Raw genomic sequence first — 27,457 nt, forward strand, 5'->3', positions numbered from 1 at the left:
CTATATTTGGTTTTGTTTAATTTGGTTGTACAAAGCTGTTGAAAAGTCTCGCTGAACATTTCCACTTTCTGGCTGCATGATTATGCCATTATACCAGGAGTTCAAGGGGAAAAAAAAAGCTTTTTTGTGCTGGCTTTTCTCAGTAACCCTGAGATTGAGATCCTGTTTTCAGATAGGGGCAGAAAAAGTCCGTTTGTCACGCTGTTCTCATCCTGATTAAATTCAGCCGTGGCTTCTGTGGATAGTCTTCACGATGTCTGTCCTGGAGTGTGTTCCCTGGTACCTTCAGCCTGGGACGTGGCTGGGTTTGCCCCAGGTTTTCGGGCTGGTGCCTGGCCATGCATCGGTGCCGAAGGATGGAGGAAGGAGCTGTTGCAATAAACATCAGTTGGCAGGTTTAATTTGGGTTAAACTGACGTTTCATGTTGGGAATCTGGGATCTGAGAAGGTTCTGGAGCTGAAAACGGAATTATTTTATTGCCAGTGCCTTAACCTGGAAAGTGCCTTGCTTTCAAATTTCTTTTTTTTTATTATGAAAATTAAAACAATCCTCATGCAAAGTCCAAACTTACTGGTAACACTATCATTTGCAATATCGAGTGCAGAAGTGTCCCTGTAGCTTGTCCTACAGCCTCTTGAGGTTCTCGTGTGCTTGCCCAGATGACATCCTGCGGAAACATTTGGTTTTTCCTTTGAAACGAGAGCTGTGGCTGTCCGCACTGCTGTCGCCATCGATGCTGACACACCCCCCGGTCGGTATTTTTGGAGATAGAGGGTTTAAGCTAATCAGAGCTTTGTGAAATGCAGCTGCAGCCCCTGGATAATCCCCTCCCCATCTACCCTTTCTCCTGCGTGTTGGGGGGGACATTGTACCCTTAACGCTGGTAGGTGGTTGTTGAACTGGAAGATGCTCTGCAGGAATGGCAGGGGTCTCTGGGGAGAGCAGAGCAGGTGTTCGGGGAAAAACATCCCAGGTGTTGGGGAAAATATTGCACAGTGGCTGTCTTTTGGAGTTATCACCATGCCTTGGTTCCCCAAATGCTTTCCAGCTTGGATGTGACCTTCAAATAACCCGTGGTTACATCCCTGCTGGAGGGAGACGTGGCTGTTGGGTTTTGCACTGTTGTTCCTTTGGGAAGTAACTTTTAGTTTCATTTGGGAATTTTTTAGTGTTGTTTGTAGAAACTGAAAGACCTGGAGAAGGCACCGTGCTGAATTTATCTTGCAGACCTCTTAGTTCTGCTTTCTGTGTGCCCCCGGGTGGCTGGCCTCACCTTCGGGTGGCGCGAGTGTCCCGCGTGGTGGGGATGGGGGAACGCAAGAATTGATAGTTAACCTAAAAAGCTGTGCAGGATCCCTCCCGGGATGTGTCAGGTCGATCATCAGCCCTTTGGCTTTGTGCTCCACCCTCCTTGCTGCTGGGCTGAGTGATCTATGGACACGTTGTGTCTCACCCTTATTCCTCTTGGGTTCTTTCCTACTTTTATCTCCAAGGTGGCTTCTAAATACTATTGAGTACAAGCAATTATTTGTATCTGAAAAGGGCTGCCGGCGTTTTTGGATCGATAGTTGCTTCTTGGTTAAACGCATTTAAACTTTTGCTTTTGTCTTTTGAAGGCTAATTCTGGTCCCAGTTTTAACTGGTAAAATGGTTTCTTTGTTCTAGATGTCAAGAAAGACTGGTCGGATCATGCGCTGTGGTGGGAAAAGAAGAAAACTTGGCTCCTTAAAACGCACTGGACGTTGGACAAATATGGGATACAGGCTGATGCCAAGCTCCAGTTCACACCTCAGCACAAGCTGCTTCGCCTTCAGCTGCCCAACATGAAGTACGTCAAGGTGAAAGTCAACTTCTCGGACAGGGTCTTCAAGGCAGTTTCTGACATCTGCAAAACATTCAGTAAGTAACGAGTGCCGAAAGCTGCCAGTTTCCAGCCGCCGGTGGGGAGGTCGTCATTTGGTTTGGCTCCTGCCTGTCCTTCGGCATGTGTGCTCATCTCATAAACTTATTAAATGAAAGTTATTTTCCAGCTTCAAACACCCAGCGGTCACCTGGCCATCAAGCAGCCTGGTTATCCGCTATTTTTCCCTTGCAAATCTAAGCTTTTATGTGTAAATACTTAAATAACGGGACCGATTATACAGCAAACGTAAGAAGAAATATGCGGTTTTATGATGAATTCTGTGTCGTAGCAAGGCTGTTCTCAGCTTTGTCTTAGGCGAGGCAAAGCTGCTGGTGTTGTGTCGTAGGTTTTTTTTTTTCCCCTGTAAATTTATGTGCTAGATGAAAAACAAACCCTGAAATAGGAAACCTGCCAGCTCCGTGGGTTCTTTTCCAGTGGAAAATCATATTAGAGATTAAGTGATGATGCTTCACTGTAAAACTGTCTGGTGGAGGGAAGGAACTGAGTCTCCCACTCTCCTCCCCAACTCCTCCTCACGCTCCTTTCCCTTGTTGAGAAGCCCCAGAAGAAAGGGTGGATCGTTTCCTACCAGGTACACAGGGCTTGTTCTGGGCTGCTGCTTTTGTGCATTACTTTTTACCCATCTTCACAAATTTCTTATCCCAGAAGCTGGCGCTTCCTTCTCCCCTCGAAAAAAAAATCCTAGGAGATGGTTACGCTGCTCCAAGAACTCAAGTGCTTGGTGTGGGCTCTGTACCAGTGTCCTTCCCGCTTGCTCCCCTCCGAAAGGAGCCTGCAACCCGACCTCGGCCGTAGTAAATCTATTTCTGCTCTCAAAAAGCAGCTAAGGTTACTCTTGGCTGACCCAGTTACTTCGTGAGGCAGGAAGAGCTCAGCCGTACGTGCGGAGCTATGGCGTGGCCTCTGGCGCATCTGTGGTTAGGCCGGTATATATAGCTGATTATGAATCTTTGCTATTTCTTTCCTGTTTCTTTTTTTTTTTTTTTAATATAAATATTGGGCAATTTCTCCTTAGAATAGAAAAGGCTTAGCCAGCATTATTTCCCAGCCGATTTTGCTTCCCCCCTGTCTCCCATTGCCATTTTTAACGCCGTGCTAGACAGAGAGGTCACAGGCGCCCACTCTGTTGCTGATGAATCTTTCTAGCAGTGAGTCACGTCAGGAAATTCTGATACAGTTAATCACAGAACAAGAGATCTTTCACTGACACCGCAGAGCAGTCAGGACCTTACATGGGCCTGAAGCAGCTATTTATTCAACTCCAGGGCTCTCAGAGTATTTATGAACAAAGTGGCAGAATAATGCTAATATTTAAAGATGTGGAAGGGGAAAAAGCCACTCGGGTAGCTGCAGCCCAGCTGTGGTAGGAGCTCTCTGAAGCAGGCAGGGGGGACACATCTGTCGACTTCCCTTCCATGGCATCCAACGTGCTGGAATAAATGTTCCCAATTTGGGGGAAAGCAGGTTCTTTGCTGGAAACTTCACTCTTTTAGTGATTCTTACCAGCCCAAGCTGTTTGTGGGTGGACAGAAACTACGTGGCTGAATACAGCAATTAAATCTTGTTTAGCCCTTGTCTTTGTGTTTACTGGGAGCCAGATGTTCCGCAGAGCTACGGGGAAGGCGGCCGCATCGGCTCGACATCGGCTGGAGGGAAGGGGATTGGGATGCAGGGAGCTGGCGATGCTGGAGCTGGAGGGGCTGGGAAGCTCTTCCCTGGACCACAGACGTATTTGGGCATCTATATGATAGAGATATGGTAGGTGTATTTGGGCACCTGTATTATATAGCTATAATAGATGTATTTGGAAACCTGTTTGGAAATCTATATCTATAAATCTATATAGATTTATATATAATAGGTGTCCAAATACAGCTATGTCCAAATACCCCTGCGGTCCAGGGAAGAGCTTCCCAGTGGCAAGATATACATATTTATATATATATATTTTGTTTCTTTTAATATATGGAACCAAGAGCTACTTGGGGCAAACACCAAACCACTCCGCGCAAATCCCGGTCACCACCTGCCCTTTTTTCCTCTCTGTGTGACCTTGGTGCTGTGCCGTGGGTCAGACACGTCCTCAAGTGCAGGGTCCCGGACCCGAGCACTGACGGAGGCAGGAGCTAATCTCGTCCGGGAAGTCACGCGCTTGCCGGGTGAGAGGGACTGCTGCTCTCTGGCGCGCAAAATCATCCCGGGGGTGTCGCGCTGAATTTGTACAGGGTGTTTCATTCCTGGAAGGTGTGGGGGGATATCTGCCCACACCTCGGTGCCCACCATGGCTTGCCAAAATTTAGAGGGGCTGTAGGGTGATGGGGTCATCCCAGCTCCCTGGGGAGGTTGTATTTTCCTTTTGCTCCAACACAACCCTCTCCTGGGGTCTTGCAGGCCATGCTATAACACTTTCCCAACCCTTCTTCCCCCCCACCTCCCCAGGTTAGTGTTTATGCTGCCCCATTTTGCTCCATTACCTTTTCCTGCCCTCTGCAGCATCTCTGCACAGGCTGGCTGCAGAGAGCACCCATACCCCGTATTAATCACGCTGATTGTCTCCCCGGGAAAACTAAGTAGATATTTCAAGGTAGAAGGGGGAAGAAGTAGTCCCTGCTCTAACAGCATAATTCTTGTTGCTGCAAATCCCTTGATTTCTAAAGTTAGGGTCCAGCGTGGCCCGGACCGATGGCCAGCCGACAGAACTGTGCTTGTGAGTTGCTCATGTTTTGACTACAACTGTTTGCTCTCTTTGCCTCCAGAGTGTTTAATTGCACACTTCAGTAATTTTAGCATATGGCATGATTCATAATTTAAGTAATTCCTCATGTCGCCCGGACTCTAGCTGGTTGCATTTATGAAATCCTCTATATGCAGGCAGAAACACACTTGGGTGAATCATTTAGGGTTGTGCCTTCTCTTACATTCCCTTTAAATTGTACCCAGAGGTGTCACCGTTGCAGTATGTGGTTGCTCTTTAAAGAAAAATAGTCTCTGTTCTTGTGCAGAGTAAAGTTACTGCAAAGCTCCCGCCGCCGGCCGGGCTGCAGCTCCCCGGGGACAGCCCGGAGGTGCCTGTGGGAAGATGCTGGAGCCGCTCGCACATCCCTAGCTTTCTTGGAGGTCGTGCGAAGCTGGAAAAAAACCCAGTCTCATTCCTAGATCTCATTCCTAGTTGCGGGATTGCAGCCCCTCGAATCCCACAGCAATCGGTCGGGATGGTTACCGGCACGGATTGCCCCTGCCTGCGGCCGGGGTGGGCAGGAGAGGAGCAGGGCAGTGGGTGGAATGGGCAGCCCTCACCCGAAGGGTAGCCTGGAAGCCTGCCCAGGAGCAGCTGCTGGCAGGCGGCGCCGGCCTGAAGGGCCAGCTTTGACCTGCAATTAAAGACCAGAGAAAGAGAAAGTAAAACTTCACCCTTTTTTTTTTTTCCCCTTTTGGAGCGGCAGGGGTTTGCCCTGCCTGCCTGAGCACAGAGGTTGGGATGGGGTGCTGCCCACCGGGCTCCCATGTAGCCCTCTCCTCTCGTCGTCCCACTGGGGAGGTACTTCTGCCCAGCAGACAGCCCATCAAATACACAAGCGCAGTTTGATGTGACTGCAAACACCACTTCATCGGTGTGGGTGGGGATATCCTCATGGGAAAGTGGGGTTTGGAGAAATGGAAGATGGGGCTGCATTGCAGAGCTCCGGCTAACCCATCATCCTACGAGCGGAAAAATCCATCCTCTTTTCCTCCACAATGGCTTCATTTGATTCCAGGACGGCGGACGCCTTGCATCTGCTCATGCCCTTAAGCTGCTTCTTTACAGCATTCTCTTTCTCCTGCTGCTGCCTGTATTTTTTTTCCATGTGTCCTGGGATCAGTAAGGGACTCCAGGCAGGATCCGCTGCTGCTGTGTGGGCACGTGGGAGAGGAAAAGCAAACAGCGAGATGCAAGTGTGAAGGTTTTTTTCCCATGCCTCGGCATTTCCTGCCCCGGCGATGCTGCTTCTTGGGGGGAAGCAGCGTACGTCGCAGAGCCGCAGGGCGAGGGGAGATGCTGTGGTGGGCTAAAAGCTTGCATCCTTCTCCTCTTCTTCTGTGAAGATTTGGGGCCTACGCTGCGCTCCAGCCTGAGCAGAGGAGCAGAGATTGTTGCTGGCGGGAGCTGGGAGCACCAGGAGGAGGATGTGGTGCCCGAGCTGGGAGGAGGCAACTCTGGGAGGAAGCACTCCAGAATTCATGACTACTCCCTCCCTTACCCACCCAGAGGCTCTGCAAGATGAAGAAATTCCCTTCAGGTCTTTTTTCTTCTTTTTCCCCAGAGGCTGGTAGGGCATCACACCCACCTCCTGCCTCGTAATCCTCAACGATCTTTGTGTGAATTAATCACCTGTTTTGGAAAATGAAGTCTGCGGAGCATCCTGTGTCGAGCAGCGGCAGTTTCTGTGCCCGCATCCCATCTTGCTCTGGTCCCCAGCTCCCCGGGGCCAAGGGACGCAGGGAAATTGGGACCCCTCTTCCATAGGGTAAGGGTGGTCCCATCCTGGGGAGCTTGCGGGGCCGGGGGAGGAGGGATGGGATGCGGAAAGTCCCATGAGGGTGATGGGCTGCTTCCCCTCATCTCTCCCTGCCTCAAAAAAACAAGGTGCCTGAGGCTGCGTGACTGATGGGAAGGCGATAGCCAGTCTTCCTTGCTTCAGCCTCCAGCCACTGAATGCAACCCGAGACGAGGTGACGGTGGCATTTGGGAGCGGCGTGATGCAAGCCCAGCCCGAGCAAGGCAACCCTGTCCAGCAGTCTAGACACCGAATATGACCCTACCTTTTTTTTTTCTTTATAAATGGTCTCCACTCCAGTACAGAACGTCCTCTGACTTCTGAAGTATTTGTAATATTTCCACGCCCTCAGCTGCCAAAAAAACTTCTATAAAAAGCTTCTGGGGTTTGGGTTTGTTTCTTTTTTTTGTTGCAAAACTGAAACCCTTTGGTACTCGGAGATGCGCAGCGTTCCCAGGCCTCTGCCCATGCCCGTTAGCATGCAGAGACACAGCCCCGGCGCAGTTGCTTTCTAGGAGGTAAAACTGTGTGGCGTTACTCCTCACCGTTGCAATTCCCCATTGCAAACCTCTTTAAACCATTATTTCTTCCTTCACGCCCCACCGGAAAATAAAGTAGTGGTTTTCCTAAAATAGCAGGGCTGAAACGGAGCGCTGGTGGATGCGTGTGAGCCTCTGGGGGAGGTTTGGGGGGTGACACCAGCATCTCCTGATACAGTCTCCGGATGCTCAGTAGCACCGTGAAGATGCTTGGAGACGGCGTTCGCGTGCCGGCACGGAGACAGACCCGGTGCGGTGCTGAGGAGGGGTTTGCTGCCTTTTGCTGCCACAAGCAGAGGGGTTTGGCAGTAGCGCAGCTATTTCTAAATATGTCTAGGGGATGGGTGTGGAAGGAAATCTTACCATTTAGAGAGTCGGCCAAATTGCAATGTGCTCAGCTTTTTAAATTGCGAGGCCCAAGCATACTGCTGCCAACTTCTTCATTTCGCTATTTTCCTCTTTTATTGCTTGCCTATATTCAGCTGCAGCTGTTGTGTAGGATCCAGACGAGCACCAGAAACTGGACTGTAAGGGAAATAACGAGATTTAATTGCAAAGTGACTGAAACGGAAAAAAATATTCCCCTTTCTGCCTGCTCCCCACCCCAGTCCCTGGTCTGCCTGTTGAGTAGCATCAGGTTCTATGTCACCGCGTGAGTCAGTGAATTTTTTCGTCCTTACTCTGCTGTTGACAGAGACCCTTTAAATAGACTTGCATCCTGAAGACATTAGGAGATGCTGGCAAACCCAATGCCACCGCCTTCCTTAAGTTTATTCTGATTGTTCTTTATGGTCCGATGGAGAGGGTGTAAGTGGATTTTTTCTCTTGTTTGTGATGCTCAGTTTAATTGAGTTTAATTTTACTTTAGCTGCAGTTCAGATGCTTCAGGGACAAGGCTCTGTGCTCTGAGAGGCAGCCAGATAACTGGAGTCTGGCGATTTCATCTCACTTGTGGAAAAAACCATCCAAACATTCAGCATTTGTTGACTCTGTCTCTCCGACAGTCCTTTTTATTAGCCTCGCAATAACGCTTGGCTCCATCACCACTGGCTGCTGCCTCCTCCTCCTCCTCCTGGGTCCCTCCCGGCCGATGGTGCCCGATTTCAGCTCTGGGTACCGCACACGCAGATGGCGTTTGAGAGCTGCGGTTGCTCTGCTGCAAACCCCACTGGCCTCGTTTTTCGGGTGGTTTTGCAGATCATTGCTCCGGCAGCAAGTCAGTAAGTCAATAGACACTTGGGTTTTCCATGCTGAATTTGGTAAAACTCTGGCAAAGCCCCGGCGGGGGTCAGCCCCAGTTCGGTCTGCATCCGTGGCACTCACTGGGCATCTCAGGAGGCTTTGCGGGGTGTCCTGATGTAGCTGCATGGCCTGGGGCAGCAAGTGGAGAGCTTGGCTTTTACCCAAATAAATATTTAAGCAACCAGGCAGCTGAAGAACCCATAATAAAATGTTCTGAATGTAGGTGTAGTGTAGTAAACTGTGCTGAGGGGGTGAGGACATGCTCCGCTATCGGACACTGCCCAGTGTCCTGTACAGACACGGCCTTATCTCCAGGCACTTCAAAAGTTATAGACATGAGGGTTTTTTGCCTCTGGTCTGTTTTGCAAAACATTACCTCTAGTGAATTTATGTTGAAGATAAGTTGGATACTTAATTCTGTAAACTTACACCATGAAACACGATCCATCATTCCGAAGGAAAATACTTTTCGGGTTTTTTTAAACTCTGAAATGGGAGAGAAGCAGGGTTTGAGGTCTCATTTTTCTAAGAATCGTCAAGTTGATGCACAAAGGCTGTAATTTTTATGAGTCATTGCTTCGAGACAGCAGTGATCCAGTGCAGAAATATCCCACTTCAAAACACATTTCCTAATGGAGGGTAACTGGATCAGCACTAAAGAGAGGATTTCCCATAAATGCGTCTGTGCTACAAGTAAAATTACAGAGTTTTTATGCTTCAAGAGCTAACCAGGCAAACCAGCTCGCTGGCCTTTTAGGGGAGCCAGAAATCGGGTGGAAAAATGGATGCTAAGAGCTTCTTTGGAGAATTAATACTTCTTATATATAAAAACTGAATATTGAAGCTAGTGTGGTTTCCCATCATTTTAAATTTTGGAGAATTCTGTACATACTGAGACAGCGCTTCCAGTCGATGGTGCTGTGTTACGTATGTAGGTGATGCAAGAAAACCACAAATCTGATTCCTCGTGGGAGCGAGAGCCCATCCCTCGGAGCACCGAAATCATCACGGCGTGTCCCCCGACCCCTTGGCATGCTGCTTGGTGGGGTCTGGGGACCCTGCATCTCGGATGGGGACAAAGCAGCAAAATCACCCCCTTCTTCCACTCCGAGACATGTGGATTTTGGTCCCGTCTCTGACCATAACTGCTTTTCCACCACAATACACCTTGGTGGTTAAAGATGCAGCAGCTGCAAGACTTATGTGGTGGACTCAATGCAGAAGAACATAAATTGTGAATTTTACACCCTGCAAGGTGGATATTTTTCTTGAAAGCCAGTTTTCTGGGTGCAGTCGGTGTGCTGCCCTGTGAAGAAGAAGGTTTCATCCCAGCTCTGCTGTTTGTCTCTGCTTGGAGATAAACAGGCACAGCTGGGCTGGGTGAGCTGTGCGGGGGCTGGATGAGAAATGAGGGATTGCACGGGGAAAAAAAGGCCATGGATTTGTCTTCAGCAGGACAGAGCACAGGCACAAGTAGGCTCTTGCAGGCAGATGGAAAAGAAGATGCTGTAGGGAGTAAAATGGCTTCACCCAACAGTTGGAAAAATTTCTCTTGGAGTTTGAAGGCCGCCTTCCCAGCCACATTTTTTAAATGCACCTATGAAATGCATATGTGTGCTCCTCTCGCCAAAGGGCATTTCCCTCACTTGATAGAATCATGGAATGGTTTGGGTTGGAAGGGACCTTTAGAGGCCATCTAGTCCAACCCCCTGCCATGAGCAGGGACATCTTCAACTACATCAGGTTGCTCAGAGCCCTGCCCAACCTGGCCGTGGATGTTTCCAGGGATGGGGCATCGACCACCTCTCTGGGCAACAAATCTCCTAAGTTTGACGAAGCAACTATGGCTGCAGCTGGTCCAGCATGGGCTGGAGGAGACATGAAAATACAAATGGTTCCTGGTTGGATTCAGCTGAAAAATGGTTTTGGACCAGATTTTGGTTGTTGCTCTCCCCTTCGTACGGAGCAGCTGCCACCAGCAACGCCGGGGATGCTTGGTAAGAGGCTGCATAGCTGGGTTTTCATGCACTTACACAACAACTAGAAATAAAATGCTAAAAGGATCGTTTACAGTAAATTGTAGTAGACGTTGCCAGTGCCATCTGTCTTGTGTGTACAGACAAGGAGCCTCTTTTAAAGCAAACACAGTCCCCACTAATGCAGCAATTGAAGAGTCAACACATTAGCCTTGCTCAGAAGGTCACTTCTCCTGGTCCACCCGCATTTCACTGACCCTTTTTCCTTCCAAGTGACCTTTGGCAGCAGCAGTTTGGCTTCAGTTGGAAAATGTGGATGAAATGATTAACGGAGGGTTTCGTGTGGGAATTTGGGGCTGAAGTCAAACCCCAGGTAGATATTTTACCGCAGGTGAACTCCAGCAAATGGGCTCCTCCAGGTGCAGTGGGACTTAGTAAAAAGCCCAAACCTATATAAAGGACGAAGTTTTTTGCACCGCTTGGATACTTTAAGGATTTTTCTCTTGCTGTTATGGCCAGAAGACAGGCTGGGCTCTGGAGCGGTTCCTCATCCCAGTTTCCAATTAACAGCAAGCCCTTACACCCTGGGAGAGGCGCTGCTTTGGCTGCAGTAACTAAACACCCTGTTTGCCAAGCTCGGCTCTGTTCAAAACAGGCTTTAAGAGCCTTTTTACATTTATTAATCATAAGCAGCAGCAAACAATTTTACACCAGCATCTTACTGAAAGGTTGAAATGCGCAGCCAGAGAATGTACAGCGTTGCTTCTCACTTTTTCTCTAATTCTGGGGTAGGAAATGAAACCAACGCCACTCTCTTGCTGCTCTTCTGCTCTCTGCTTTTCAGCATGGTGGGCTTTATTGTTAATCTCCCCTGCAACCTTCAGTTGGCTTCAGTGGGTTTGTAAAGTCTCGGAGGTGATGGTATGTCCAGCGGACCGTTGTTTGGGAGAAGTTTGTAGCTTATCGATGGGAAGCGCGCTTGGGATGCCGCCGCCTTTGCCCTGCCCCGCGGCCGTGCGCCGTTTTGAAGCAGCTGCCGAAAACTTGCCCGTATCCTTTGTAATCCAACGATAGCGTCATGAACAACTGAGGAACTATAAAAAGTCGCTTTGAAATCAGATGGTCAAGCTTTGGGCCGTCTCCAACAGATTGCTTTCAGGAGCCGAGCTTGGCCTGGAGCCCTTCTCTTGGCCTCTCTGAATGGTTTCAGCGGAGAGGCTGTATCAGTTGCTAATACACCATAAATAAACATCAGAGTATAAACCTTGCTAGCAAAATACCAGGGGAACTCCTCATTTTAGGCTGTGCTGCGTGTTGTCCCTTGCGCATGACCCTCGTTGTCCCAGCAGATTTTTTCTTCATGAGGTAAGCTGGCCGTGATAAATGGGAATGAGAATAGCTGTCTGGGTTCATACGCTAGGTATTTATTGCTAGAAATGGTCAAAAGGTTGTGCGGTGAAGCTAACTGTTGGTTAGTAGGTGCAGGGATGGAGTTTAGCTTGGTAATGTGTATGTAGTAATAATAAATCAGGGTTGAGTTAAAGCTTAAATAAAGCTTATATATATAAAATAATATATAAATATTGTATAAATGCATATATATAAAAATATATAAATAAAATAAAAGCTTCAATTAAAGCTGTGCCAGATGATGGTTTGGGATGGGAGACCCGTGATACGAGAGATGGTTAAATCCAGAGGTGCCCAACCTCTGGATTCGGGAACGCTGGGGCTGGCAGGATCCATCCCTGGAAGTTACCTAAAAGCAAAACCCCCATGTGGTGATGGTGCGCAGGCTGTGAGTTAAACAGCAGGAAAAAAAGGGAAAAGCACTGGTCGTTATTTAAAAATAGCATCGCAGGGAGGCTGTCGCGGCATCCTCCCCAGGAGGGGACAGCCCGTGCGCCGGCCCCGTCGTGGGTCTGCAAACAGGGAGACGGAGCCCAGGGATGTGACCTGTCAGGGAAGCCGTGCTTTAATGAATTAAAAAAACCCCAAAAGTATTCATTGGAGGGTACTGTTTATAATGGCAACCATCCCCTGACAAACGTGGAAAAGCACTTCTCGTTGACAGGCTCACGGTGTGTCCCTGGATGGGGCGAGGGGGGAGCAGCGCTCGCTTCCAGCCTGACATTTCCCCGCTTATTTGCGGTAAGGGGAGATGCCGGCACAGGCAGGCGTGAGTCAGGGCAGACACATCTGCCGTGGGGATGTGTCCCGCTCAGGTCACGTGCTGGGGACCAGATTCCAGGTTTTAATTATCTTGATTATATCCTTGTGGCTGGGAGCGTACAGCAAACTCCCAGTGCCGCCAGCACGGCAGCGGCGCTTGCGCAGGGGACCAGGGTGAGCTGAGAACCCTGTAACCTCTCCTCGTTAGGATAACGACATATTGTCTTGTTCAGCATTCCTCTTGGTGGGAAAATACAGCAACCAGCTCCCTCCCCTCTGTCTCCTGGCCTCCCTTGCAGCTACAGCTGCAGCTTCGATGTGCAGCGGGGATGCGACCGGGGGATGCTTTCCTTAGGGCATCCTGAAGGCAAAGCTTCCATGCAGCTGAGCATTTTTGGGTGATACGTGGGAAAAACAGAGGTAGAAACAACACAGGGGCTTGAACATGGACAACCAGCTGCAGAGGAGAGCTCCAAAACTCTTCCTTCCAGGCTCAAGCATGACCCATAATCTTTTTTCCAATCCAAGCTGTACTTCAGAGCTCCCCAACCTTTTTGCAGCCTTTCATCATTGCAACAGGATGGCTTCGTGCCCAAGTGAATGCTTTTCCAGGTCAGTTCCCACATATCGACTGAGGACAGTTTAGAGTAGATGGACGTTTTTTCTCCCCTGTTGGTTTCTGCAGCGCCGGCGAGGGGCTCCGGGCTCCCCTGCGGCCCCTCGGTGGTGTCAGGGGTACGACGGACAGTGGGCTCCGCTTTTCCAGAAGGCTTCTTCCCGCTTGGAAGCCACTGCAGCGAACCCAAAGTACTGCCTTAGTGGGAAAAGGCCTTAAAAATTCTCTTTTTCATTAGCTCCCATGGCTTAAAACACTAACATGCTGTGATGCTCTTCATTTTAAATAACATGGTTTTAAAATTATTCAGGCCGGTTCTGGGCAGGGAAATGGGAGAGGCTAGAGATTGGCTGTGAAAAGGAAATGCTTTGGCCAAGATCTCTTTAAAAAGTGGGTGCCTTAAATATAGGCTCTAAAATTTCTAGTCCGGTATGTAAATAAATGGCTTGACTCCTGGATTGCTCCTATGGAAGTGAGAGTACCTGGCCTGTTACCTAGGCGCCTAAATAGGGGTTTACCTGCTGATTAGTATATACAATTTATATGTTTATATTTATATTTATATCTAAGATAATGGATGGGAATGCTACCGGGCTCTGTCGCAGGGTCTAGCTGTGCTCGTATTTACATTTGAATGGCTGTGCCTGGGAAATTCTGCATTTTACCCAAATGCCGTGTTACCTCTCCAGCCAGGGGCGGTGCTTGTTTCTGGCAGGCTTGCACGGAAAACATTCTCAACTTGATTTTTAACCATTGCAAAGCAGGAAAATCAGCTGAGGGAGATATCGCACGTTGCTGGATGTTATTCCTAATGGCAGAATATCCTTTTTTGTCCCCCCTTTTTTTTTTCCATCCTGCTGTTGTAAATGTGGTCCGTTTTCTCCCCAGACATCAGGCACCCAGAAGAACTCTCCCTTTTGAGGAAACCCAGAGATCCATCAAAGAAAAAAAAGAAGAAGCTGGATGAGCAATGTGAAGACGACGCCTTCGAGCTGGCGGGTCCACTGATCACGCCAGGGTCTGGTGAGCCGGGGCTTGCTTTGTGAGGACAGGCTTGCAGGGAAGGGGTCAGCAGGAGGCAAGCAGATAATAAAATGGGGGAGGGGGAAATGGCATGGTGGTGTCGGTCTGACCTAATTCCTTAAGGTCTGTGCAAGAAACGGACCCCAAATAAATTCCACAGATCACCCAGGGCTGCAGCACTCGCTCGCGGTCGCACAGATGCACGCCTGAAGCTGTCACGCATAAAGGGGAGCAGAACAAACCAGACTTTATAAAATAAAACAGAAACCAAGTGTGACCACTTTAACACTCAGATCGTGTTACTGAGAGGTTTTCTTACCCTATTAAGAAAGGAGTTAAATGGAAAATTGTTCCTAATGTCAAATTCCAGGTGTGTTTTAGGCCGTACCACTGTTCTACTCCTTATTTATAGCCCAGCAAAACCAGCATTTTATTAATTGCATTAGTGTTCCCTTACATTAAGGGAGTAGCTGTAGATCGTAATGCTTAAAAAAAACCCTCTTTTATTGCTGGGGGGATAGTTTGCCAGTCTGGCTTACAGAACCAGAGCAGCAACGGTAAGAGAATTGCTAACGGAATAACTTCGCTGGTGGAGTAACATCTCTTGCCACAGGCAGCAAATTGATGGGGGGAGGTGTTTGCGAGCAGAAGGCTTTCTCGGCTCTGCCTCGCGGCTGCTGGAGGTCTGGTGTTTGAAGGCAAACGGCAGGAGCTAAAATCCATAAAGTCGGTCAAGTGGGAGCACTTTAGCCCAAATGGACTTGCGGAGAGAGCCGCAGCGGTGCTCGCTGCCGGCCGGGCGAGACGTGTCTGGCTGCCAAAGCTCTTGGTTTTAAATCCAGCGGTGAGAGGGAAGCGGGGCAGCTTGAATTAAAGAAATAATCTGGGAATTCAGTAAACTTGTGTTAATTGGTCTTAAATGAACTGAAGTACAAGTGAAGGTCGTGCAATGTGGTTAATGCCACTGGTGGCTCCGGGCTTGCAAGCGGAAAGGTTTTGGGTGCGCAGGGCAATGGCGATGATGCCTTGGAGCTGCCGTGCCAAAGTGATGTGCACCGCGGGCTCTGCAGGGAACCGTCAGCGCGGGGCTGTAGCACGGGAAAAATAATCCTCCTTTTGCTCTGATCTCGCTCTTTCTCCTCTCAATTACTTAAAAATACTGGGCTAGTCTCTCTCCCACTCCTGGCTCAGGGAGTTTTCCCTGCAGCAGGCAAGTCTCCAGTCAATTTTAATTTTCATCTTGAAAAGCAATAATTAGCCTTTCCAAAAGACAGTGTTCACAGAGAGCACCTCCATTAGATTAATAAGAAAAACTTGGCTTGCTTTGGAGGAAATGTACGCAAAAAATATTTTTAGAATTTATTCACTGGACTTTCAGCAGGTCACTTTGAGATGGCATGCTGGTTTTTCTTTCCTTGTGAATGAACTTGCTTTTGCTGCAGGTTTAATTACTGCAGCTGGCTGTGAAGTTTAAGTCCCATTAGTTAAGAGTCATGTTTTTAATCTGAATAAACTGTTTCTAGCGTAGTTCGGACGTTAGTTTGTGTGCCGAGTGCTTCTGTAAAACAAGCTCATATTTCAGGATCTGTTTATTTCAGTGCATGTGGATTTGACGGGCGTGTTTTGTCACCGGGCGCCCCGTACCTGGCAGCGAAAACCATGTAAATCGCTGTAGGCAGAGCTGTTGATACACCCACAGTTCGCGTTGCCCAACACTTTCCATTAGAAGACCTGTATTCACTTGTTTATAAGGTAGCCAAAGGTAGAGCTATTCCGCTGGAACTTTCCGTGACATTGCCTGCCTCGGGGAAATTTTTTAAGGGAAGTTTCTTCTGAGATATTTCAGATGTTTGGAGAAGGTGATGAGGAGAGCGTCCGAGGGGGACCTTTGCTCCCATGGAGCAGGCACACGAATGGAGGGATGTCCATGGGAAAACCTGCCCAATTTGGGGCAAGAAGTGGGATTTTCTTTTGTTGGTCCAGTTAATGCTCAGCCCTGTCTGTTTGGGCCACGTGAAGGTTGAGGCTGGCACGCTGCGAGGGCAGATGGGAAGGAGGCAAGAGCATCTTTTGGGATGCGGTTTAGGGATGGTGATGGTGGTTTATTGCCGGTTCTTGTTGAACTGCTCTGCTCCTGCGTAACAGTGGTCCACGGGGAGAGCCCATTTCTGCTGCTTTTATAATCATAGGATATCTCAGGTTGGAAGGGACCATAAGGATCATCGAGTCCAACTGCTAAAGTGTAATTACCCGGTACAAGTACCTGGCAAGTCAGCCCCGGCCTTCTCCTTGCAAGTGAGAAGCTTGAAGGTCAATACTTCCATCCCTTCATCATTTCTGCAGCGTTTTTGCTCCCACCCAGTTTGTTGGGTCTGTCTCGGTGGCAGGTTCCCACAGTTCTTACCAGTCCCCAGGCTTTCTGTCAAAGCATTAATCCAGACCGGGATGCTGGTAAAACTAGCAGGAGCTTTAAAAGCATCCAGTTTTCGCTTACATTTTCCATCCTATCAGGCAGTGTAGAATCGCATTTCTGTATTATCTGATTTCCTAACCAAGATGTCATCTGTCACTGGTATGACGCTGCTGACTCAAACCATTCGTACTGCTCCTTGAGATACCCATCGCAAAAAATGAGTGTTTGGAAAGGTTTTTCTTCTGTTTTAGGCTTAGACTTTTTCCAGATGTCTAGCTCAGCTTTCTGTCATCTCTTGGGCATTCAGGGAGCAGGGATTGTTTGGAGTGAGGAGCTGGAGGGTGGCCCGAGGTGGTGGCTCAGGGCAGCAGCAGGAGGTGGCACGGAAGACCTTGCTTCTGGCATCTCAACCCTGCCACGCGCCCCTTCAGCACCCTTATCAGTGCTCTTGGAGCTGGAGTTTGGGTGCATCGAACTGCACCCAATCTGCTCTGAACGGGCTCGTGATTTAAAAAGGGCACAACTCTTACCCAAAAAGCCAGTTATTCGTCCTTGTCGGTACTGGTGCGCAGATTTTTGCCCAGCAAATGGTGCAAATTGCCTGACGTACCTACGCAGTGGAATTATTGACATTAGGATAAGGTTGTTGAACCTCCCTTATTTTGAAAATCCTTGTTTTATATTCTTAACATAAAAATCAATGCTCCTGTGAGATGATTAGGGAGTATTTAGCTCTCAGCTACTTTGGGGTATGAGATACCAAGCTGGGTCCACTTTCTTCCCTTCAAATTTGTAATTTTAAAAGGGTTTTTTTTTTTTTTTGTCTGCTTTGAGTCTGTACAAGCTGTAAAGCTTTAAAAGGCCTGGGAGTAATGTGTGCTTCAGGATCAGTTTTGCACCAAATGGCACCACTTGCTCAGCATATTAATAGCAAATTTGTTTGGCCGTCTCAGCAAGCTTTTCCGTCCGTGAAATGCCGTGTTTCCGTGCCCGGCTGTTTTCTTGTAACGTGAATAAAATAACCGTGGAGTCACTTGGGTTGCTTTGCCTGCCAAGTCCACCGGCGCTGCTGCAAACACTCCGTTTGGGTGGTTAAACCTCACCTGTGCTGTTCTGCCCTCTTCCGAAAATACCCATTTTCAGCTTCTGTCCTTTCCTACTCTCCCGGTGACTTTCTCTCGCCTTCTCACTTCCCTCCTTTCTTTTCCTTCTCTATAGGCACCGATATTCTTTACATCGGCCCCGTCAAAGGTGAGCTCCACCTCAGTAGGACTTTTGCGCTCTGCCTCTGGTCTCTTTGGCTGCGCCCTTAGTTTATTTTCCTGCTCCTCTAAAACTTTTGACTTCCAAAATCTTTAAGCAACAGGTAAATCCGGTAAGTTGGGGGCCATTCGTGTCCCAGGTGCCGCAGAAACGCAGGGGGCAGGAGTTTCCCACCGTGGGAGACCTGCACCTTTTCCCGTGGATTTGGGCTGGAATGAGTTTTCGGTCAGTTTTGCTCTGAAGAGCTGAGAGAGGGGCAGCTTTTCATGGGAAAACAAGCAGCGCAGTGTGTTTTCCCATTGCGGGAAAAAAAAAAAATGGTAAAAAAAAGGGAAGGTTTTTCATCCTCTGGCTTCGGGTTTGTGTCTGAGTTGGCTTGGTGGGGAGCAGGCAGGGCTTGGCCGTGAGCTCACTCCCGGCTTCTATTCCTCTTACCGGTAGGAAACATATATTCCAGCCCAGGACTGTATAGCAAAACGATGACGCCGACCTACGACGCTCACGACGGCAGTCCCCTGTCACCCACTTCAGCCTGGTTCGGTGACAGTGCCTTGTCGGAGGGGAACCCGGGCATCCTGGCCGTGAGCCAGCCCGTCACCTCCCCGGAGTCCTTAGCAAAAATGTACAAGCCGCAGGCACTGCTCGATAAAGCCAAAATCAACCAAGGGTGAGTTAAGGATTTGTTTTTCTGCTTTTTTCTTCTGGTTTTCCCCCCCCCACCCAATATGCGGTTTTAAATTGCATTCTTGAAAGCATCATCGCGACTTCTCCGGAGCTTTTCGTGTGTGTTATCCCATGTTGACAATTTACAGATGGCTGGATTCATCCCGATCTCTTATGGAGCAGGAGGTGAAAGAGAATGAAGCTTTGCTGCTCCGGTTCAAGTACTACAGCTTTTTTGACCTGAATCCAAAGGTACAGAGCTATTTATTTTATTTGCATCTTGCAGGCAAAGGCTTTGAGCAAAGGATACCTCTATCTCTAATGCACTTTTGTGTTGGTAAATCCTCCACTGCTTTGGAAATCGGTCTTGCAGGCATCAGACCTGGCTTTGCGTGCTCCCGCATGCTGGTTTGCTAATGCTTAGGTAGTGCTAGAGATGCTCTAAGCGCTGCTTAGAGACACGCCACTTCAGTGGCAGAGGCTTTTCAGTCTCGGACTGAAGTGTTGCATTGAATTGAAAGATGGTTTGCTTTGAGCTGTGCTCGTATGTTTTACAACCGGTCCATGTTTTTGCGCTGTGCCGTAGTACGACGCGATCAGGATCAACCAGCTGTACGAGCAGTCCAAATGGGCTATTCTGCTGGAGGAGATCGAGTGCACGGAGGAAGAAATGATGATGTTTGCGGCGCTGCAGGTAGGAGACAGCCCGATACGCTTACACTTGTCATTAAACTTGGTTTTGTAGCTTTGCGGACTTCTCTATTGATGAATATTTATTAACACGATAAGTGAAGTCTGCTCTAACTGGTGTTTTAAGCCTCACCTTGTCTTAGGTGGGAGTTTGGACTTCTCGTGCTGGTAGAAGTCACATCGTTTCCTGTCTCCTAATCCACACTTGAGCTTATTAGGTAATTTAAATATTTGCTGCTGATTACTTCTCATGAAAAGGAACTTGGCCTTCCTTTACCAAACATGTTTATGTCTATCTTAACTTCTACTTTTGCCCTTTCTAAAAAACCCCAGTAAGTACACTAGGTTACTGAACTGTGTGTTTCTGGCACGCTGCCCCCCAAACAGCTGGTGATAATCTGTGGGTTTCCCAGAACTATTTATTTATCTGTTTTATGAAATACTCTGTGTGATTTGGCATAAATACTACACCTGCTATTGACTTCTGTAAGACGGATGGCAGGCCATTTACTATGTGTGGTCCAGCACGCCTCGTTGCTGCAGGATGCAGGAAGAGCATTCCTGGCCAGAGCAGGGCTGGCTGCTCCTAGGGCCCCGCCTAGGAAAAAAAGAGTGAAACAGGAGTATAAAGACTCAGTGTAGCCCTCTGAGCAGTCCAGAGTGAGTTGGGCATGCTCCTTCACGTGAGATTTTATGGATGTTGTGGTTTTCTGAGGTAGGAACAGATGGAATGCATCTTCCTGGACTGGGAGGAGAGGCCGATATGCCAGTGGGTCATGCTGCCATCTAAAGGGACCACAGCAGGCTGGAGAAAAGGGCCAACATGAACCTCATGAAGTTCAGGAAGAAATGCCATGTCCTGCCCCGGGGGAGGAAAACCCCAGGCACCAGTATGTGCTGGGCACCACCCAGCTGGGAAGCAGCTTGGCAGAAAGGGACCCGGGGATGCTGGTGGGCACCGAGTTGATCATGAGCCAGCAACATGCCCTTGGGGCAGCAAAGGTGAATGGTGTCCTGGGCTGCACTGGGCAAAGCATTGCCAGCAGGTCGAGGGAAGGGCATCCTTCCCCTCTGCTCACCCGGGCTTGTGTCAGCACTGGTGTGGCCAGCAGGAGCCGGGCAGGGATGGGGCCCCTGTGCTCGGCCCTGGGGAGGCCCCACCTCGAATGCTGGGCTCAGGTTTGGGCCCCTCGGGACAAGAAGGCCCTTGAGGGGCTGGAGCGTGTCCAGAGAAGGGCAGCGGGGCTGGGGCAGGGTCTGGAGCACAAGTGTGCTGGGGGGCGGCTGGGGGGGCTGGGGGGGTTTAGCCTGGAGAAGGGGAGGCTGAGGGGAGACCTTCTCGCTCTCTGCAGCTGCCTGAGAGGGGCTGGAGTGAGGGGGGGGCTGGTCTCTGCTCCCAGGTCACCAGTGACAGGACGAGAGGAAACGGCCTCAAGCTGCGTCAGGGGAGGTTTAGATGGATATTAGGGAAAATTTCTTCACTGACAGAGTGGTCAGGCCCTGGCACAGGCTGCCCAGAGAGGTGGGGGAGTCACCATCCCTGGGGGTGTTCAAAAACCATGTAGACGTGGCACCTGGGGCCATGGTTTAGGAGGCCTGGGGGTGTTGCGTTGGTGGATGGACTTGATGATCCTAGAGGTCTTTTCCAACCTTAATAATTCCATGATTCTATGATTCTGTGATCAGTGTATATAGGGAGGGTGTAAAGAAGATGGAGCCAGGCTCTTCTCAGTGGAGCCTAGTGACAGGACCAGAAGCCATGAGCAGAGACTGAAACACAGGATGGTCCCTCTGAACATCAGGAAACACTGTTTTACTGTGAGGGCGACCAAGCACTGGCACAAGCTGGCCAGGGAGGTTGTGGGGTCTCCATCCTCAGAGATACTCAAAAGCCACCTGGGCACGGTCTTGGGCAACGGCTGCAGGTGGCCCTGCTTGAGCAGGAGTAGGACCAGATGACCTTCAGAGGTCCCCTCCAACTTCAACCAGGCTGTGATGCTGTGAAAAGAGCAGCTCTGCCCTGCAGGGTCCAGAGCAGTCCTTCAGGGTTTGTACCACCAACTCCTTGGGCTGAAAACAGTCAAGCTGGTCATTCTTGACTCGACTGCACCCAGGTCTCAGCCCTCACCGGGCTCTGCTCCCGCGGAGGGTAACAGGCCCAGTTCTCCAGTTTTCCACAACGCTTCCCAAGCACGGCGGCTGTGTCGTGACGAGCCCGCGTCATCCGGCTGATCGCAGGCGCATCCCGGTGAAATGCTGTGCCTTGCCTTTCAGTACCACATCAATAAGCTGTCCATCATGTCCTCGGAAAACCACCTGAACAACAGCGACAAGGAGGTGGATGAGGTGGATGCTGCGCTCTCGGATCTGGAAATTACTTTGGAGGGTGGCAAAACGTCAACGATCCTGGTAAGGGTTGCAGGCGCGCGGTGGCAGGGTGGCTTGTGCGTCCCGTCCTCACCTCGCACGAGGCAGGAATAACCATTCCGAGCTGGGAATTTTTCCAGGCATCCAACCTTTTTTATTTCCTTCCTCTCCCTTTTTTTCTATTCCTGCTTTTACAGCATGAGAAAGTTGCCCACAGGCCCAGTGAAGCAATGCAGAACACAGACCCCAATAATATTTTCTTAAAAATAGTATTTTTTAAAATACCAAGGGATAGTTTAGATGGGAGGGGACCCCGGGCAGTGTCCGTCGTGGGGACAGCGCCGAGCTCTGCTCTGAGCCCAACGTGGCACAAAAACCCCTTTAAGCGCATGTACATATTGAACCAAAGGCTTCATTTAAGCTGCAAGACCGCCTGCTGTTTTTTGGGTGTTTACAGTTAATTTAGCAGGGAGAACTCACCCATGTGCCCAGCTCTGCATTGCTGCAGAAGTCAAGTGCAATATTGCATTTTTCCTGCTGGGACCATGAGACCAAACGGTGTTGGAGAAGTCCCGGGGGAGCCGGGATCTTACTGAACCCCCCCCACCCTGCACCAAGCCTCCTTCCCAGTGAAATAATGGAAAACTAAATTAAAATTAATTTGGTTTCTGTTCTCGCTCTCAACTTTCCAAAATACTGAATTCTTCACGCTGAGGTTTCTCTTCCACCGTTTCTAATTCATGGCCGAGTTTTCCAGCACCTAAAACAGCCGCTGTGATTTTCAGAAATAACTTACGCTTATGAAAGCCTATTTTTATTAGACTCGATTTTAGCCTGGAGTGTGCTATGACTGTATTTCAGAGGATTTCATCTTTTTCCTGATACACTGTTTTAACACTGGGTTTCCACCTTTAAAAACATAAAGCCCAAAAACTAAACTGCAGTAAAAGGATCAGGGCCGGTCAGACTTGGCACAGCACAGCTTTTCCAGGCACTTTGCACACTTATGCCATCTCTGAGTTTCATTTTAAGTTCTTGCAAACCCTAAAACCCCTGAAATTTGCCAGTCTTACACTTCATGTAATTTTTTTAAGTGTTTACGAAGGGTCTTTTTAAAGTTAACATCCATACTTAGCCTGCTTTACTAGCGTTAATAACAGCAGAGGTTTACAGCATTAACCAGTCTCCGTGGGGAGAGCAGCGCTGCGTCGGTGAGACAGAAACAATGACAAGCTTTTATCTCCAAGAGATCTTCTGTAATTTCTTTGCAAAACCGGGTTTGAAGCACAGTGCTAAGGAACAGTCCCTGCCAGAGAGGAGTGAAGACCATAATGATTCATCAAAAAAACTCCATCCCTTTCCGTAGGGGTTGCTAGCAGTAGCCATTTCCAGATGCATTCGAGTAATTGAATACGGATAATAGGCAATTACTGGGTTGTTTGTTTAGATTCTGCATTTTTTTTCCCTGTGGTATCTATAAACAGCATTGCTCATTGCAGACAGAAAGTAAACTGTCTTGCTGCTGGAAGCTGTTGGAGCAGTCTTTGCTGTTTCTGTCCTTCAAAAACCCCGTAGTTCGAGCTTGTGGGAATTGCAAGTGCCACCCTGTATATTTTGCTCAAGCAAAATGTGAAGATAAACTCAATATTAAAAAAGCTGGGGGAAAAAAAAAACTTTCTAGACTGTCAGAAAGGCCTTCCCCAGGTCCTCCATGGAGGTGCAGAGCAGCTTCTTTTCCTTTTGTTTGGAGCATAAGGAAATAACTAAGGGAGGAGAAAAATCCCTGTGCGAACACGAGCCGGTCTGACCGCCAGTGACCTCACGGGTGGGAATTGGCTCCAGCGGCAGCAGGAATTCCTCAAAGGAAAATAAAACCTTGTCCTCCGGTTTCCAAACAGCACTTCTGTGCAATAGCTTTTTCCCTGCTTGCTTCTCCCGTGAAGTGGATGAGGCTTTCTCAGAAGCACTTTCGTGACCCCTGAGCCCCCGATGTTGGCCGGTGAAGCTGCCGCCGGCTTCCTCCGCTGCGCAGCATCCCTCCCCTCCCGGCCCCACCACCCCGGCTCCGCTCGGGCAGGCGGGTGAACGGGATAACCTTTTCTTTTCAGGGTGATATCACTTCCATCCCGGAGCTCGCCGACTACATTAAAGTCTTCAAGTAAGTGCTGATGGGAAGAGGTGCTTGTGAAACTGGTAATGTCTGTGAATAATTAATGGTCCTGCCGCCTAATATCCATCGGTTTTTTTGTCTCCTGGACTAAAGATCTCGCTGCGCACCACTTTGTTATCTTGTGTGAAAAGCCACCAAGCGATCGCTGTGTAATCCCACAGCTCAGAGCATCTGCCCTCTCTTGCTATTAAAACATTTTACTTGTTTATCCTGTAGCAGAGTCACTAAGTTCTTAACTATAAAACCCAGAGTGTTCTCCCACTGTCCCCACCCCGGCAGGTACGCGTCCCTCCGGGAGAGCTTGCTGCACCCCGTAGCCAGCAGCACGTGCCGGCATGTTTCTGTAACAGATTAATGCCCGTGAAGTAACCGAGCCATCCTAAAATTAGGAGTGAAACCTAGGAAACTTGCTCAGATACTCCTGGTTTGCAAGAGGCCGGACGAATTATAAACAGCCGGGATCCCGCTCTGTCTGCCCTCTGCTTGCCAAAAGGAGCAGGTTTAGCTGACTGTGCTCCTCGTCCAGCTCACTCAGGATTTAGGGTTTTTGGTTTTTTTAATTTTGCTTTGACTTGGATGGTGGTACGTGGAAACCGGGAACGGCAGCGTCTGGACTTTGAGTAACATTTTGGCAGCCGCGACCGTCTTTTTGCAATTTACTGCCTGCTGCGGGAAGGGTTACGGTGAAAGTTCTGGAAACAATGATGAGATTTCATAGCTATAGGATATAGAACAAAAGCAGTGGGCAGTGAAATAGCTCTGGAACGAGCCTTTATTTTATTAATTGTTTGGTTCCGGAGCCAGAACCTGCCACTTCTGTTCTGAAAAACTCTCTCCCTCTCCGAAGGTGAACTAATAAGGTCTCCGCGTCTGCCTGGGCTTGCGGTCTGTCTTAACTGGGGCAAAGTTTCAGGGCTGCAGCCTGTGCCCTGCATCTGAGTAGGTGTTTTTTCCCCCCTTGAACAAACAAACAAACTAAAAAACTTATTCTTTCCTTTGATGTACTTATTTGCCAATAAAATTAGGCACGACTCAGGGAGCTAATTAGTTGCAAATTGGCGTGCCAGTTGGTGGGGCGGGAGATGGAGCAGCAAGAGGCTGCTGGTTCCTCAGCCGGTGCAAGGCCGAACCCTGAGGTTGGGATTTGAGGCTGTCCTGCCGCGGCAGGGAAGCACAGAATTGCCATTTGCTCCTAAAAATGAGGGCCAAGTAGTATTTTACTGCCAGAAACACAACATAAATGGCGCGATGTTAGGAGCTGGCCCAGCTTTGGATGTGCCTCTGTGTCCCCTTCACTGGGGAGGAGCTGCAATATATGTACCTAGTATGCCTTATAGCTAAGGCCTATATATATGTTCCTATACTTGCCTGGTGTTGCTGCAGAGACTCGGGATGTTCCTCTCTCCACTGCCAGCTGGGTTACTGCCCGTGCCAGCCAAAATGCCCTGCCTGCAACTTAAAGGAGCCCCCCAAAAGAGCTCAAGACGGTAAAGATGCACTAAAGCATCTTTAGTGAAGGTTGCAAAGCAAAGGATGGGAAAACCTGCACATGTAGGATGGCTTGGCTGGAGGTTGGTGACTTCTTCTGTAGTGGGAGACAGCTTTCAGAGGAAGTTGCAGTTGTAAAGTCTGCACGGGGCAGATTGCCTGGGTGTGCCAGGGCTTCAGGAGGAGGAAAACCAGCAAAGGCAGGAGGAGGCAGCAGATGCCCCAAGCTCAGATGTCCATCAGAGGTGTGGGAGCAGGAGTTCAGGCAGACACCGTGTTTCTCCCCCACCTCCCTAATTTCCCCAAGCAGCCCCCAGCACGCTTTTGCTTGGAAATGAAAAGTGCAGAGCCCTGAGGACAAGCAATTGGGGCCACCCCTACAGATTAGGGCTGAGCAGCTGTTTCCTGGGATGGAGATGTGAGAAATGCATTGCAATGAGAAACTGCAGATACGGGTTTAGAAATGACAGGGGTTTAAGAAAATCAGAAACTTGCAGCTCCTCGAAGGTCCTGGGCTCGTGGTGGGATGAGCAGGCTCAGGGTATTGCCGTGCCGGGAGGGGCTCGCAGGGCCATCGCTGCTTCTGCAGAGTTGGGCAAAATCCGTGTTTTCCATAGGAAGGAACTGAACCTTTTCTGATGTGGAGTATTTAAAAAGAAAACTACGAGTGTACCCATGCATGTGCTTGACGGACAAGTCTTTTAGAAGTACCGCTTCCCTTCAGAAGTTGAGCGAAGGGGTCCCGGTTTAATGTGGCAGGTGAAGATGAATATTTTGCAGCAGTTCCTGGACACATCCATTTTTATAACACAGTTCTCCAGCTCCCCCCACCTTGCCCCAAGTTAGTGGGACCTCCATGGGATTGGAGAGTCCAAATTTGCAATTGCAGCACAACTTCTTGACCCAACGCTGTAGCGAAGGGATGGTGAGCGGCGGCTGAGCTCTCAGGCGGGGACCATCCTGGGGGTGGGCAGACCCCAGGCCGCTCACACCAGGTTTTCAAGGGTGAAATGAGTTTCCCTGGTGCAGCAGCTTAGTTTAGGAGCTTAAACCAAATGTAATGTCCCTCTGGCAGGCCCAAGAAGCTGACATTGAAAGGCTACAAGCCGTATTGGTGCACCTTCAAAGATACCTCCATCTCCTGCTATAAAAGCAAAGAGGAATCCAACGGGACTCCTGCACACCAGATGAACCTGAGAGGTAAGAGAAGCGTAAGCAGCGTTACTTTCATTCCAGTAATAGGCTGCTCCTCTTGCGTCTTGTTTTCCCACTGATTTTGCTTCTTGGCTTGCCATCCTAGGGTTGGGTAGATATGTTGAAAGGACTGAGGGTGACTGGGTTTGATAACATGGCATATACTTAAACTCTAGAAAGTGAGTACGTGGTATGTGTGACCCCAAGGGGAAGCACCGCCGGCTCCCCAGCACCATGGGGAGCCGACTTGCCGTACTCCTTTTTGTCGTGGCTATCCGAAGGAAGAGAACTAACTCCCACAGCGGAGAGCACACGCTGCGCTGGAGGGAACAGACCATTCTCTTCCTCCACTGCCTTTACATTTTTTTCCTCCTCTCCCTGGTGCTGGTTGTGAGCAGCCTCACTCAACTCCAGGAGTTTTTAAATTCCTTCTGTTGCTGACGTTTCTTATGGCAAGTTAAATATTCCTGCTCCGGCAGCCACCAAACTGCAGAAAGCTCAGGCTTTTTATCCCGTGGAGGCAGGAGCAGATGTGATGCCAAGCGACCTCGGGCTGCAGGCAGCGCAAAGCCCAGCCCGCAGGACCTTTTTGGGAGCTTTTGACATATCTGCTGTGACGGCACTTTTAAAAAATCTCGGAGGCGGTGTTGAAGCAGCGCCCGGGCTGACTTGGCTCGTTCAGTTCATCACCCCCCAGTGTTTATACAAGCACTTGTAGTTCTCTCCAGACACCGAAAGCGGGATGCTCACACCTCGCCACTGACCGTAGCAGCGATGCACCCGGCCAAAATAACGCATAGGGGTTTCATGTGAGAGTCAGCGCCCATCCAGCCAGCTTTTCTTACCCTTTCATGAGAATTGCAGGGTCACAGGGTATTTGCCAGCCATCAGGTCCATTTGCGAGGCCATGCAGGACCTATGAAATGAATCCTGCAGGCGTGCATTAGCTTTGGCTGCGTTGCTTTCAGATCAGCTCTTGCTTTTTTCCCCCTTTTTTCCTATCACTTGGAAAAAGAGACACCTGACACAATTTTTATCCCTCCTGTGTAGAGTGTTCATCGCGTTGGAGATGTGGTGTAAGATCTTTGCAGCACTGAGATGCTGTCGGACACCCTTTAGTTGGAGCACTTTGCTTTTTCATTTCTTTCTTTTGTTTTTTTCCCCCCTCTTTTTAAAGCGTA

At 49.2% G+C, this 27,457-nt stretch overlaps 1 protein-coding gene across 4 annotated transcripts in view; it reads left to right on the plus strand.

The window, feature by feature from the left end:
• FERMT2 (FERM domain containing kindlin 2) overlaps nucleotides 1–27,457 on the plus strand; it is a 51,694-nt gene that overhangs the window by 16,763 nt on the left and 7,474 nt on the right. For 2 of the 4 annotated variants that reach the window (XM_064461116.1, XM_064461117.1), the window contains exons 2-10: nucleotides 1,667–1,900; nucleotides 13,894–14,028; nucleotides 17,660–17,692; nucleotides 18,146–18,371; nucleotides 18,517–18,619; nucleotides 18,954–19,061; nucleotides 21,332–21,466; nucleotides 23,533–23,582; nucleotides 26,158–26,282. In XM_064461116.1, the coding sequence (XP_064317186.1) occupies nucleotides 1,667–1,900; nucleotides 13,894–14,028; nucleotides 17,660–17,692; nucleotides 18,146–18,371; nucleotides 18,517–18,619; nucleotides 18,954–19,061; nucleotides 21,332–21,466; nucleotides 23,533–23,582; nucleotides 26,158–26,282 (1,149 nt within the window). The remainder of the gene's footprint in view (nucleotides 1–1,666; nucleotides 1,901–13,893; nucleotides 14,029–17,659; nucleotides 17,693–18,145; nucleotides 18,372–18,516; nucleotides 18,620–18,953; nucleotides 19,062–21,331; nucleotides 21,467–23,532; nucleotides 23,583–26,157; nucleotides 26,283–27,457) is intronic. The other 2 variants (XM_064461118.1, XM_064461119.1) reach the window with 1 other exon arrangement.

This window comes from Phalacrocorax carbo, chromosome 9 (genome assembly GCF_963921805.1).
Source record: "Phalacrocorax carbo chromosome 9, bPhaCar2.1, whole genome shotgun sequence".
NCBI lineage: Eukaryota > Metazoa > Chordata > Aves > Suliformes > Phalacrocoracidae > Phalacrocorax > Phalacrocorax carbo.